The 15429-nt window shown below is 37.9% G+C and overlaps 1 protein-coding gene across 2 annotated transcripts in view; it reads left to right on the plus strand.

Annotated features, from left to right (window-relative positions):
• Window positions 1–15429, plus strand: part of DNAAF4 (dynein axonemal assembly factor 4) — a 62739-nt gene that overhangs the window by 22565 nt on the left and 24745 nt on the right. For both annotated transcript variants that reach the window (XM_081292755.1, XM_081292756.1), the window contains exon 4: window positions 12406–12637. In XM_081292755.1, the coding sequence (XP_081148881.1) occupies window positions 12406–12637 (232 nt within the window). The remainder of the gene's footprint in view (window positions 1–12405; window positions 12638–15429) is intronic.

Raw genomic sequence — 15429 nt, forward strand, 5'->3', positions numbered from 1 at the left:
CATATATTATGCCATAGGGCAACCCTCGGTAAATACAAAGGGGTTGAGATAATACCATGCACTCTATCAGATCATAATGGAATGAAACTGGAAATCAATGATAAAAGAAGGAAGGAAAAATCCTACTTCACATGGACAATGAACAATATGTTACTGAATGATCAATGGGTTACAGAAGACATAAAGGAGGAAATCAAAAAATTCTTAGAGATAAATGAAAATACAGAAACAACATATCGGAATCTATGGGACACAATGAAAGCAGTTTTAAGAGGGAAATTCATTGCCTGGAGGTCATTCCTCAAAAAAAGGAAAAACCAACAAATAAATGAGCTCACACTTCATCTCAAAGCCCTAGAAAAGGAAGAGCAAAACAATAGCAAATGTAGCAGAAGGCAAGAGCTAATTAAAATCAGAGCAGAAATCAATGAAATTGAAACAAAAGAAACTATTGAAAAAATTAACAAAACAAAAAGTTGGTTCTTTGAAAAAATAAATAAGATCGACAGACCCCTAGCCATACTAACGAAGAGAAGAAGAGAGAGAACTCAAATCACTAACATACGGGATGAAAAAGGCAATATTACAACAGACACTTCAGAAATACAGAAAACAATTAGAAATTATTTTGAAAACCTATATTCCAATAAGATAGAAGAAAGTGAAGACATCGATAAATTTCTTAAGTCATATGATTTGCCCAGACTGAGTCAGGAGGAAACTCACAACTTAAACAGACCAATATCAATAGATGAAATAGAAGAAGCAATCAAAAAACTTCCAACCAAGAAAAGTCCAGGACCGGATGGGTATACAGCGGAGTTCTACAAAACCTTTAAAGAAGAATTAATACCAATACTTTTCAAGTTATTTCAGGAAATACAAAAAGAGGGAGCTCTTCCAAATTCATTCTATGAGGCCAACATCACCCTGATTCCGAAACCAGACAAAGACACCTCAAAGAAAGAAAACTACAGACCAATATCTCTAATGAACCTAGATGCAAAAATCCTCAATAAAATTCTGGCGAATCGGATACAAAGACATATCAAAAAAATTGTGCACCATGATCAAGTAGGATTCATCCCTGGGATGCAAGGATGGTTCAATATACGGAAATCAATAAATGTTATCCACCACATCAATAGGCTTAAAGATAAGAACCATATGATCATCTCGATAGACGCAGAGAAAGCATTTGACAAAGTACAGCATCCCTTTATGTTCAAAACATTAGAAAAAATAGGGATAACAGGAACTTACCTCGACATTGTAAAAGCTATCTATGCTAAGCCTCAGGCTAGCATCATTCTGAATGGAGAAAAAGTGAAGGCATTCCCTCTAAAATCTGGAACAAGACAGGGATGCCCCCTATCACCACTTCTATTCAATATAGTTCTCGAAACACTGGCCAGAGCAATTAGACAGACAAAAGAAATTAAAGGCATAAAAATAGGAAAAGAAGAACTTAAATTATCACTATTTGCGGATGACATGATTCTATACCTAGAAGACCCAAAACGGTCTACAAAAAAACTACTAGAACTAATTAATGAATTCAGCAAAGTGGCAGGATATAAAATTAACACACATAAATCAAAGGCATTTCTGTATATCAGTGACAAAACTTCTGAAACGGAAATGAGGAAAAACACTCCATTCACAATAACCTCAAGAAAAATAAAATACTTGGGAATCAACCTAACAAAAGAGGTGAAAGACCTATACAATGAGAACTACAGAACCCTAAAGAAAGAAATAGAAGAGGATCTTAGAAGATGGAAAAATATACCCTGTTCATGGATAGGCAGAACTAACATCATCAAAATGGCGATTTTACCGAAAGTTCTCTATAGGTTCAATGCAATGCCAATCAAAATCCCAATGGCATTTCTTGTAGAAATAGATAAAGCAATCATGAAATTCATATGGAAAAATAAAAGACCCAGAATAGCAAAAACAATTCTAAGCAGGAAGTGTGAATCAGGTGGTATAGCGATACCAGATTTCAAACTTTATTACAGAGCAATAGTAATAAAAACAGCATGGTACTGGTACCAGAACAGGCGGGTGGACCAATGGTACAGAATAGAGGACACAGAGACTAACCCACAAAGCTACAACTATCTTATACTTGATAAAGGAGCTAAAAACATGCAATGGAGAAAGGATAGCATCTTCAACAAATGGTGTTGGGAAAACTGGAAATCCATATGCAACAAAATGAAACTGAATCCCCTCCTCTCGCCATGCACAAAAGTCAACTCAAAGTGGATAAAGGAGCTAGATATCAAATCAGAGACTCTCCGTCTGATAGAAGAAAAAGTTGGCTCCGATCTACAGATTGTGGGGACGGGCTCAAAATTCCTTAATAGGACACCCATAGCACAAGAGTTAATAACAAGAATCAACAAATGGGACTTTCTTAAACTGAAAAGTTTTTTCTCAGCAAGAGAAACAATAAGAGAGGTAAATAGGGAGCCTACATCCTGGGAACAAATTTTTACTCCTCACACTTCAGATAGAGCCCTAATATCCAGAGTATACAGAGAACTCAAAAAATTAGACAATAGGAAAACAAATAACCCAATCAACAAATGGGCCAAGGATATGAACAAACACTTCACAGAGGAGGACATACAATCAATCAACAAGTACATGAAAAAATGCTCACCATCTCTAGCAGTCAAGGAAATGCAAATCAAAACCACCCTAAGATACCACCTCACCCCAGTAAGATTGGCAGCCATGATGAAGTCAAACAACAACAAGTGCTGGCGAGGATGTGGGGAAAAGGGTACTCTTGTTCACTGCTGGTGGGACTGCAAACGGGTGCGGCCAATTTGGAAAGCAGTATGGAGATTCCTGGGAAAGCTGGGAATGGAACCACCATTTGACCCAGCTATTGCCCTACTCGGACTATTTCCTGAAGACCTTAAAAGAGCACACTACAGGGATACTGCCACATCGATGTTCATAGCAGCACAATTCACAATTGCTAGACTGTGGAACCAACCCAGATGCCCTTCAATAGATGAATGGATAAAAAAAATGTGGCATTTATACACCATGGAATAGTACGCAGCACTAAAAAATGACAAAATCACGGAATTTGCAGGGAAATGGATGGCACTAGAGCAGATTATGCTTAGTGAAGCTAGCCAATCCCTAAAAAACAAATACCAAATGTCTTCCTTGATATAATGAGAGCAACTAAGAACGGAACAGGGAGGATGAGCAGGAAGAAAAGACTAGCATTAAACAGAGACATGAGGCGGGAGGGAAAGGGAGAAAAAAAAGGGAAATCACATGTAAATGGAGGGAGACCCCCATTGTTATACAAAATTACATTTAAGAGTTTACTAGGGGAATGGGATAACAAACATGGAGGGAAATGAATTACAGTAGATGGGGTAGAGAGAGAAGATGGGAGGGGAGGGGAGGGGGGATAGTAGAGGATAGGAAAGGTAGCAGAATACAACAGTCACTAATATGGCAGTATGTAAAAATGTGATGTGTAACCAATGTGATTCTGCAATCTGTATTTGGGGAAAAAATGGGAGTTCATAACCCAACTGATTCTATTTTATGAAATATGATTGGTCATGAGCTTTGTAAAGTTGTGAACATCCAATAAAAAAAAAATAAAAAAAAAATAAATCAGAAAAAAAAAATAAAATAAAATTTCAGCTGTGTATGTGGACAAACTTAGACTGAAATACTAGGTATATGTGTTGATTTCAGTGTATGACCCTTCATTGTTAAGCTATAAAATTAAAACTCTGTATTTAACTTGCAATCAGAAAAATAAAACTTAAAAAAAAAAAAAGAAAGTTCTAGGCCAATCTGGGCAACTTAGACCTGTCTCAAAATAAAAAGTGTTGGGATGTAACTCAGTGGTGGAATGCTTGCCTAGCATGTGTTAAGCCCTGGGTTCAATCGCCAGTACCCCACTCCTGCCCCCAAAAAAACAGTATTATAAAAGTATAGAAGAGGAGAAAACTGTTTTTTTCCCAATACATTGTTTTTTTTTTGATACATAATTTCTCTTTTTCCCTAGCCATAAGCTTTATGTTATTTCCTTCATGCTTTTTTTTTTTTTTTTTTTTTTTTTTTTTTTTTTTTTTTTTTTTTTTTTAGAGAGTGAGAGAGGAGAGAGAGAGAGATATTTTTTTTAATATTTATTTTTTAGTCCTCGGCGGACACAACATCTTTGTTGGTATGTGGTGCTGAGGATCGAACCTGGGCCGCACGCACACCAGGCGAGCGCGCTACCGCTTGAGCCACAACCCCAGCCCTCCTTCATGCTTTTCTCTTTGTCATATTCCTTTTCTGAGAATCCTTCTTTGTCCCTCTTCTTCCTCATTACTCTCTGAGAGTATTGTGTGTCTCTAATGTAACTTATTATAAATTAAAATTATAGATATAATTCCCTTAACTACATCTTGGCTGTAATACCAAAACTTTACTATTACTTTTGATTTTAAGAAGAGTCTCACTTTTGGTAATCAATACTTAAGTCATGTGTATTTCTTAAAACCTTATTTAAAATTCACTCTACTGTCCTCTACCATATGCTCTTCTGACCTGATGTTCTGCCTCATCTCAGACCCAGAGAAATGGAGTCAACCAACCATGGACTGAGACCTCTGAAACTATGAGCCCCAAATGAACTTTTCTGCTTCTATCTTGTTCTTATCAGGTATTTTGGTCACAGTGAGGAAAAGCTGACTAACAGAGAAAAATGCTTTGGACACTCTAGTGGATAGAGTTCATCTAACCTGGAAGTACAGGGAGGCCGGTTGGCAGTGTCCTTCTAGGTTCTGTACCTCCCTGAATTGTTCTCCTATCCATATAGTACTGACAGTTAACTTATTTTTCTAAGCCATAACATACCCAGTATGCCTTCTGTCTAGCATATAAGGGAAGAAACATGTCTTTCTTTGATTAAAAAGACTTTCAGAAGCCTGGATTTCTAAAAAATGGTGGTCCACAGACCAGATAACCCAAATTCTAATTAGTAAGTGTAAGGCCCTACAATAGCCTCATGTGCCTAAGAAAATTCATAGTACCAAGGACTTTCGCTCCACTACCAGCATCTTCTATAGAAACAACAGATCCCAGGGCTGGGGATGTGGCTCAAGTGGTAGCGCGCTCACCAGGCATGCGTGTGGCCCGGGTTCGATCCTCAGCACCACATACAAAGATGTTGTGTCCGCCGAAAACTAAAAAAATTAAATTAAAAAAAAAAAAAAGAAATAACAGATCCCATAGCAAGTAAAACCAGGACACAGATGTGCCTATCTTTAACAGATGTGGTGCTCTTTTGGAGTCACATTCTACCTTCTGATGTTGACATTGCTCCTCTGGAAGACAGTCAGGAGCTGGAAGCCCATCTCCACAGAACTCTATTTTTTTTAATTCCATCTATGTTCACCAGTAGCTGGAAAGAATATTTGAGGTCAAAGGGAAGGGGTCAGGAAGGGACTTTTTTTTTTAATTTTTTTTTTTGAGAGAGAGAGAGAGAGAGAAGTTTTTTAATATTTATTTTTTAGTATCGGCAGACACAACATCTTTGTTTGTATGTGGTGCTGAGGATCGAACCCGGGCCGCACGCATGCCAGGCGAGCGCGCTACCGCTTGAGCCACATCTCCAGCCCCAGGAAGGGACTTTTGATTGACTACTACCCAATTTGGTAGTCTGTAAGACTTCTCCTTTTCCTTTCTTTTGGACCAGCAAAATCTCCACTCCTGATTTTTCCAATTTCCACTTTGTTTTCTGGAAATTGATGTTCCAGAATGAATGAAGAAATCTTTGGGAGGAACAGGGTAGGGGGGTATAGTACTCTAGAATTCTCTAGACTTCTGAGTGCCACAAGGATCCTGGCAATGAGCTATCTGTAAGTTCTTAGTTTTAGATAGTAAAATGAGTTCTTTTTCTTTCTTCCATTTCTTCCATCAAATCCTCCCTCCTTTCTCCTCCCTGCCCTCCCCTTTTCCTCTTCCCTCCTCCTCCTCTTCCTCCTCTCTATCCACCTCCCTTCCCTCTCCTTTATCTCTTTCTTTCCAACTAATTTAGTGATAGTTTAAGAAGGGACAGTTATGGGACTGGGGGTGTAACTCAACAGTAGAGTGTGTATTTAGTATGCACAAAGGCACAGCTGGATCCTAAATAGCAAACAAAATAAACCCCCCACCCAAAATAAAACACCAAAAACCAAAACCAAAACAACAACAACAAAACAAACAAGGAATAGTTAGCTAGACTTCATTCCATTTTAATAGGAATATATTTTGACTGCTTTCAACCCTAAGACACCTTAGCTATTTTCTTCATGCCTTGGAACTTGGAGAAAATTAGGTTTTTGTTTTATTTTTACCAATAAATGCTTACCGCCTCATGTCAGCCCTGCTTCTAGTGTTACTTGACTCCCAGGGGTGGCTGTATGCTCTTGAGTCTTTCAATTTCTCTTACCTCCCAGTTTAGAAAGTAGCTGAAGCATCTAGTTCTAAGTGCCATTGAACAAGGTACTTAGAGTAGCAGCTTCTTGAGTAGGTGAGAGTAAAGTGATGGTGCTGCGGGGTCACTAGTCATGTGCCATTCTAGATAGAGAATAAAACATGCAATGGGAAGAATAGAAGAACATAGTACATGTAGGGAGTGTTAAATTGTTGATGAGACTATTGTAATTCTAAGAGTCTGGGTTTGGTTTTTTGTTTTTTTTTTTTTACATTTATTTTTTAGATGTAGATGGACACAACACAATGCCTTTACTTTTATGTGGTGCTGAGAATCGAACCCAGGTCCCACCCGTGCTAGTCAGGTGCTCTACCGCTGAGCCACAATTCCAGCCCCAAGAGTCTGGCTTTTATTATTGGACCATTTCTATTATGTATTCTCCACATACTTTTTAAGTATGTTTTTAGTTGTAGATAGATACAATACCTTTATTTTATTTATTTATTTTTATGTGGTGCCGAGGACAAACCCAGTGCCTCACACATGCTAGGCAAATGCTCTACCACTGAGCTACAACCCTAGCCCTCCACATAAACTTTTACAGGTCACTTAAACACTCTTCACTTTCCTCATTTGCAAAATGGGGAAAATAAAAGTAGCTAGCTCAGGGCTGGGGATATGGCTCAAGCGGTAGCGCACTCGCCTGGCATGCGTGCGGCCCGGGTTCGATCCTCAGCACCACATACAAACAAAGATGTTGTGTCTGCCGAGAACTAAAAAATAAATATTAAAATTCTCTCTCTCTCCCCCTCTCACTCAGTCTTTAAAAAAAAAAAAAAAAGGATTTCATCCGTCTCTTTAAAAAAAAAGTAGCTAGCTCATATGATTGTTGCAAAGATTAAACAATATAATGCATGTAATATTGAGTGCTTAGCACAGTGTTAGGCTTGGTTATTGTCATCATTCATATTTAATTTCCACCCCAAATACAATTGGAGCCCTAGGTTTGGTAGAGAATGAGGGGTCTTATGTACATAAAAGATTTTGTACCATGAGAAACTACCAGCAAGAGTAGGGACAGTGATACATGGTATTGTTTGTGTTGAAATGTCTACTGTGCTTTGGGAGAGCATCTTGAATGTAAAGACAAGGGCCAGGGCAGTGGTGTGGAGCTAGGAATTTTCTGAGTAGGTTGTTAACTATAGCCATTTTTAAATACTAAATCATACTAAAATTAAACATTTTAAAGGTTTCTAATTTCCTAATTAACTTACTACATTTTGCTATTATCTAAGTTTCTGAGAAGTTTTTAGAAATCTACTGTATCTGGAGAGTGGAAACACTATATAATGATGAGCTACTGAGCATCTCTTCCCAACACTGTTCCCAGTGACAGTAGCTTGAAATGAGCCAGGGTCGGGTATTTGCCCCATGGAAATAAGCAGATGCTGCAAATCAGTGCTTTCCCCACTTCTGGAGAGCTGGTTGTGGAATCTCTGTGGCTATAGTACCAAGCCAGAGAGACGCCTTAGAATAGCCAGTAGAGCGAAGATGAGTACTGAATCTAAGGACTTAGAATGGAGAGAAGACAGACTTGACAATCACATTAGTGTTAGGATCTGTGTGCACAGTGATTAACTGAATGTGGGGGAAATAAAGATTGAAGTCTGAAACAAAGGTTTGACTTGTGGAGCTGTCCTTGCTGCCTTTGACGAAGCAAAAGGCAATATTGTGAGCTGCCCTGTGGAAAGGCCCTCATGGCTAGGAACTGAAGTTTACTTCTGGCTGACAGCCAGCAAAGAGTGGCGGCCTTTAGTCCAACAGCCTGCAGGGTGCTGTATCCGGCCAACAAACGTATATGAGATTGGAAGCAGATCTTTCCTCACTGAGCCTTCATATCAGATTCCAGCTCTGGTGGACACCTTGATTGCAGCCCCTTAAGAGACCTTGAAGTAGAGATCCAAATAAGCTGATCCCAATTCCAGATCCACCCAAACCATGAGATAATAAAGATGTGTTGTTTTAAGCTGAAATTAAAAATTAAAAAAAAATCACTCTGCCAATATTGATTAAGAGGGGTAAGGATGTCTAACTCTTTATATGCTTTTCCTTTTTCCTTGTCGTGGGGCAGAGAGAATAAAAAACAAACATTATTAAATTGGGTGAAATCATCATCTTGTCCTTTTAGATTGTGACTTCCTCTCTAATAATGACTGTTCATTATCCCCTTTGCCAGGTATATAAATACTGGTTCATTGCTATGTATGGATTCTTCCTCACCTATCTTGTTGGAAGTTCACTGGCAAGTCTCTGAACTTGGAATATGTAGTAATTATTATTTTCTATGCTTAGTTCAAGGCTTACATGGATATGGATATATTTTGTCTGTTTTTCATTACTGTAAGAAAACAACTAAAGATGGGTAACTTTATAAAGAAAAGAGGTTTATTTAGCTCACAGTTTTAGAGATGGAAAGTCTAAGATCAGGAAGCCCCATCTGCTCAGCCTCTGGTGGATAACATCATGACAAGAGCATTCGTGAGCAAGAGATCACATCCCAAAATAGGAAGCCAGAGAGGGATTCAGGAGTCAGGCAGTTTTTATAACAACATGCTCTCTTTAGAACCAACCAAAGGGGCTCTTAAGAATTATCTTAATCCCTTCCAAGGACAGAGCCCCTAGTTGAAAGAATTCCCCACGCAAAGACACTTCGCCGGGAGAATTCCAATTTTATTGCAAAAAGCTGTGTGCTTATATAGAACTAAAGGGGAGATGGTAGGGCTTAGATAAATGGCAGGCCACCCGTTTATTGGCAAGTTCTTCCAGATATCAGCTCCCGCGCCCAGGAATTAGCTCTCATTGGGGCTAAGGTTCCCCGCCAGCGAGGTTTGAAATTGGCGCCGGTGGGAGAGTTCACAAGGGCGGGAACTTTTCCCGCCACTGCAGAGAAGAAGAAGGTAGGAAGAAGAAGTCCTTAGGCGCCATGTTAGGGCTTTTTCTCTGGGGTACGGCTGCCGTTTATACTTTTCCCAACACTAGTAACCTAAGGATCTCCCTCTAGGCCATAGTTCTTAAAGGTCCCACCTTACCACTTCCCACATCACCACTCTGAGGATCAAGCCTCTAACATGTGAATGTTGGGGAGCAAACCAGATCCAAATCGTAGCAACAGAATTAGGACTCCTTCATTATGCTATGAAATTTACTTTAAAGTTACTGTCTTATAGTTCAGTAGGAAAATAATTAGTCTTCTAGAAGACAGTATGAAGTCAAATAGATATTATTGACCACCTGTCAGTGCAGATTTCTTACTTATAATATTTGCATCCTAAAGCAATACAATCTTTAGGAGCCTTCATCCACCATGTCCATATCCTAGAACCACTCTAGATGTATTATTTAAATGTAAATTACTTTAAATATATATTACTGATATAACCAGCAAGTGATGGAATGTCAGTCCAGGTCCTCATTGCTGATATAACCAGCAATATATACTGAAACCTATAATTCCAGCAACTCAGGAGACTGAGTCAGGGGATCACTTGTTTGAGACCAGTCTCAGAAACTTTGTGAGACCCCATCTGTTGTGATGGGCAAAAGGTGTGACTTATGCAGTCAAGGGGGAGACATAAAGAATGTCCATGTGGGGCTGGGGATGTGGCTCAAGCGGTAGCGTGCTTGCCTGGCATGCGTGCGGCCGGGGTTCAATCCTCAGCACCACATACCAACAAAGATGTGTCCGTTGAGAACTAAAAAATAAATATTAAAAATTCTCTCTCTCTCTCCTCTCTCACTCTCTTTAAAAAAAAAAAAAGAATGTCCATGTGCTTCTGCCCTTTTCAGTGCTTTATTCACTCAAATCACTCAATACAATTTCACTCTATAGGTTCTCTTTTTTTAAATATTCATTATTTTGTGTAGTTGGACACAATACTTTTATTTATTTTTTTTAATATTTATTTTTTAGTTCTCGGCGGACACAACATCTTTGTTTGTATGTGGTGCTGAGGATCGAACCCGGGCCGCACGCATGCCAGGCGAGCGCGCTACCGCTTGAGCCACATCCCCAGCCCGATACTTTTATTTTATTTATTTATTTTTCTGTGGTGCTGAGGATCGAATCCAGGGCCTCGCACATGGTAGGCAAGCACTCTACCGCTGAGCCACAACACCAGCCCACTCTATAGGTTCTTAATCAAGAAAAACAATAATCCTTAATGTGAGGCACTGCATTGGACATAATCAATTCACAGCAAACAATTCTAGATTAATTCTAAGCACTACAAACACACTTAATCATGACAGGCTCATGACAGACATTCCCTCTGCATGTTTAGCTCAAGTGTCAGATCGAAAGAAGCCTTAGGCTTTAAGTCAAGCAGATGCACACTCACTCTGACCTCGGTGATCAGGTCAGGAACCAAGGCAGGCTTGTCCCACGGTGGACCTGAAGGCCGGTTGAGGAGAGGGTCATAGGGAGAAGTTGCAGCTCTCACCAGGGTCAAGATGTGGCTATAGAGTTTGAGAATGGTGAGAACCACACAGAGGATCAGGCAAAGGATGACAAGTGATTGGATGTCAGTCCAGGTCCTCATCAGGCTCTCCAGCTTGTGTGCATCAGTATCGGCTGGCTGAATATCTGTTCATTTGCTCTATTACTTACACTCAATTTGGGGGCTTTTAACCCCTCCCCCCTTTTAATCCTTATCAGCTACCACTGGATTTCTCAGTGACATTATTTACCCTGGGGTTAAAACATCTGGTCTGGTGGTCCCCACACTGATCTTTTCACCTTTCCGCCTTATCCTGTGAAGACAGCCTGCCAGAGGCTTTACTCTGAGTTTATGGAGGTGTGGGGGAGTGACTTGTTTGTGCCTGAGGGCCATACTGGAGGGCTCCTTAGGAGTGCCTGGTGAGACTTGCAGGTTTCAAACTGGAGTTTTTTAAAATGTAGTTGCTTAGGCTCAGGCCTAAGGCCATCCTCACACTATCTCAGAACGAAAAAGGGCTAGAGATGTAATACAGTGGTAAAGGCCCCCTGGGTTCAATCCACAGTACTACAAATATACATTATATATTTTACACACACACACACAAAAGTAAAATTGAAAATTCAGTTCCTCAGTCACAGTAGCCACAAAGTGTTTAATTATCCATGTGTGGCTGATGACTACTGTATTGGGTAACAGGACATTTTGATCAATGAAGAAAGTACTTCTCTAAAGGATGGAGGTGAGAAATTTTCTTTACCATATGAAAGTCAGATAGTTATATACACCAACTATTTACTCTATTTAACATTTGTTCTTGTCCATGTGAAGACATTTTTAGAAGTGAAAAATGTTGCCACATTGCTATACAAGATATTGCTTTCAAATTCATCCAATGTTCAGCTTTTCATGTGAAAGTGTTAAACAACTACAGTGTAAACATAATTAGCAGCAGGATAAAGATTTCAAACATTTCCATCCACCAAAAACAAACTCTCTAGTTTATCCTTCCTATTTCCTTCCCTTCTCTGCCCTCTTTTCTTAAGTGAAGGCGGGTACAACTTCAGTCCTACGATGAGGTAAGACTTGGAGAAGTAGAAAGGCAAATGTTTGTGTATATGTTTCGGTAGGTATATGTAGGTTTTGGGGAAAATGATTTAACTTTTAGAATAATCATTTTTTATATGAGTAATCTGAGGTTAGAGGAAGTGATTGCCCCAGATCAGAATAGTATTAGATCCAGGACTAAAACATGTGTCCATGACCCACAAATCAATGGGCATTCTACTAAATCATTTGTCTTTCCCATTTTTATTCTTTATTCACTATTATTGCTATAGATGCAATGGCAAAAATGTAGAGGTAAGAATAATTAACTATTATAATCAGTTTATTTAAAGAAATGTTACTTTTTATGTGTCTTAAAGGATTTGGTAATTGTAATTTTTACAGATTGAAGAAGAAGAGAGGAAGAAAATAGAAGATATGAAAGAAAATGAACGAAAAAAAGCAACTAAAGAATTGGAAGCCTGGAAAGAGTGTCAAAGAAAAGCTGAAGAACGAAAAAGAATTCAGAAAGAAGAGAAATTATGTCAACAAGAAAAGAAAATTGACGAAGAAAGAAAAAAATTAAGACATAAAAATCTCATTAAAAATTCAACATCTAAAAATCTTGCCACAAAAGGTACATGATTAATATTTTTTGGAAAAGTGGGTACTGTTGGTAAAGTATATATGACACTATTTTATTATGATAATTATTATTATTTTGGTTAACCTGTTCACAGTATTAGGTCATTGTTTTGTATATTGAGAATAAGCACTATAATATGAAGATTAAAATGAAATGTTAATATATAAGAAATATATTTCTTTTTATAAGGAGTAGTGAGCTTTTCTAATAAAATGACTAAGGATTCTGTGTCTTCTTTGCTTATGTGCCTTTAAAAAAAAAAAAGATGCAGATGCTGTTGAAAATGTTCTTAATTTAGGTCTCAAAAGAATTGAACTGGCCAAGCAGCATAAGGAGTATTCATTTGTTCCTTTAAATATGAGGAACTAGGAATTTCATTAAAAGACTCTTTCCTAACATGACTGAGGAAAGTGAGTACTATAAGCAAACTTAGTCTTCAGCATATAATAAGGGCTGCTTCTGGCCTTTGATCCTGATGCATTCAAAGATAGGTAAAAGATTATAATTGTTTATTGAAAGCTAAATTTGACTTTATCTGATTTTAGAATATTGAACTTTATTGTAGATTTATAGAAGTCTCCCTTTATCCTTGAGGGATATGTTCCAGGATCCCCAGTGGATTCCTGAAATTGAGGATAGTAATGAATCCTATATGAACCCTATATATACTATGCTTTACATACCTATGATAAATTTTAAAGTTTTAAATTGTTGGGGCTGGGGATGTGGCTCAAGCGGTAGCACGCTCGCCTGGCATGCGTGCGGCCCGGGTTCGATCCTCAGCACCACATACCAACAAAAGATGTTGTGTCCGCCGAGAACTAAAAAAAATAAATAAATATTAAATTGTTCACTGTTCTGAGTAGTGTGATAACATCTTGTGCCATCCTGCTCTGTCCTTCCCAGAATGTGAAGCATCTTTTTGTCCTCTGTATCACTGTAGTATGTACCTATTAGTCACTTAATAATCATTTTGGTCACAGAATCCTGTGAGAATGTTTATGTTAACAAATTAGGCAACTGAAATGAAATGTACTAATTTATTGAAAAATAAAGTGTACCCTAATTGGCACAGAGAAAAGAGCAAATTTGAAAAGACACAGTAACTGAACTGGCTGTTATAAATCTTTCCACAGGGGCATTGTAGTTTAGTGGTATAACATTTGCCTAGCCTGTTTGAAGACCTGAGTTTGATTCTCCCCAGCATGGGAAAAAAAATTCTGGGGAAAAAAACTCCAGATCCCAGTGGTATCAATAATGGATTTGGGCTGGGCTGTGGCTCAGCAGTAGTGCACTTGCCTGGCATGTGTGAGGCACTGGTTTTGGCTTTCAGCACCACATATAAATAAATAAAATAAAGGTCTATAAACAACTAAAAAACTTTAAAAGAAAATTTAAAAAAACGTATTCTACCAGACATTTAAAGAATGTCTGAAAAACAAAAAAGAATTCAGAAAGAAGATAAAATAATACCAATTTTACATAAAACTCTTTCATAAAATAGAAGATAGAGGAACACTTCTCAACTCTCCCCCCGCCCTTTTGAGGCCAATATAATTCTAAAATCAAATTCTAACAGAGACATTACAGAAAAAGAAAACTGTAAACCTATGAGCCTTATGAATATAAATTCGAACATCTGCAACAATACAGTAGCAAATTGAGTCCTACAATAGAAAATAGAATTTATTTAGGACTGCAAAGTTGGCTTACCATTTGAAAATCATTCAGAGTAATTCATCACATTAATAGAATAAAGGAAAAAATGTGATCATTTAAATATTACAGAAAGACATTTGACAAAATCCAATACTCATTTATGAAAAATTTCTCAACAAACTTCATATTTTCGAAGCAAACATCATATTTACTGTTGAATTATTGAATACTTTGCCCTATAGATCCAAGAACAAAGCAAATATGTCCATTTTCATTATTTCTATTTAACATTATACTTGAAGTCTTTCCCATTGTATTAAGACAAGAAGAAGAAATAAAAAGCATAAAGATTAGGTGAAGTTGGGTGTGGACATTCAAACCTAGAATCCCAGTGGCTTGGGAAGCTAAGGCATGAGGATAACAGGTTCAAAGGCAGCCTCAGCATCTTAGTGAGGCCCTACTCAACCTAGCAAGAACCCAGTCAAAATAAAAAATTTTTTAAAAAAGGCTAGATCAGTGGCTAAGCCCCTCTGTCCAAATAAATAAACAAACAAACAAGGTGAGAAACAGAGATGATTTTCAATGTAGACATCCCTAAGGAAGATACAGAATAACTACTAGAACTAATAAGTAGATTTAGCAATGCTTTGGGTTATAACATTATGAAAGTCACTTGATATTTTTATTTATCAACAGCAAACAATTGGAAAATCAAACTTGAATCCATTTGTAGTAGCCCTAAGAAACATAAAATATTAATGAATAAATTTAACAAGAGAAATTCAAGATCTCATCACTGAAAGTTATGGAGTCATTGCTGAGAGATAGTTTAAAAGGCCTACATAAATGAAAAGGTATAACATGCTCATGAATTGGAAAAGTTGATATTGTTAAGGTGCTAATTCTTATTGATTGATTGACTGACTGATTTTGATTGATTTTCATCTAGAGATTGAACCCAGGGATACTTTACCACTGAGCCATATCCCCAGTCCTTTTTTTTTTTTTTTTTTTTTTTTTGAGATAGGGTCTTGCTAAATTGCTTAGGGCCTCACTAAGTTGCTGAGGCTGGCCTCAAACTTAAGATCCTCCTGCCTCAACTTATAAGTGCTACAATTACAGGC

This window comes from Spermophilus citellus, assembly GCF_964194105.1.
Source record: "Spermophilus citellus genome assembly, chromosome: 4".
Taxonomy (NCBI): Eukaryota; Metazoa; Chordata; class Mammalia; order Rodentia; family Sciuridae; genus Spermophilus; species Spermophilus citellus.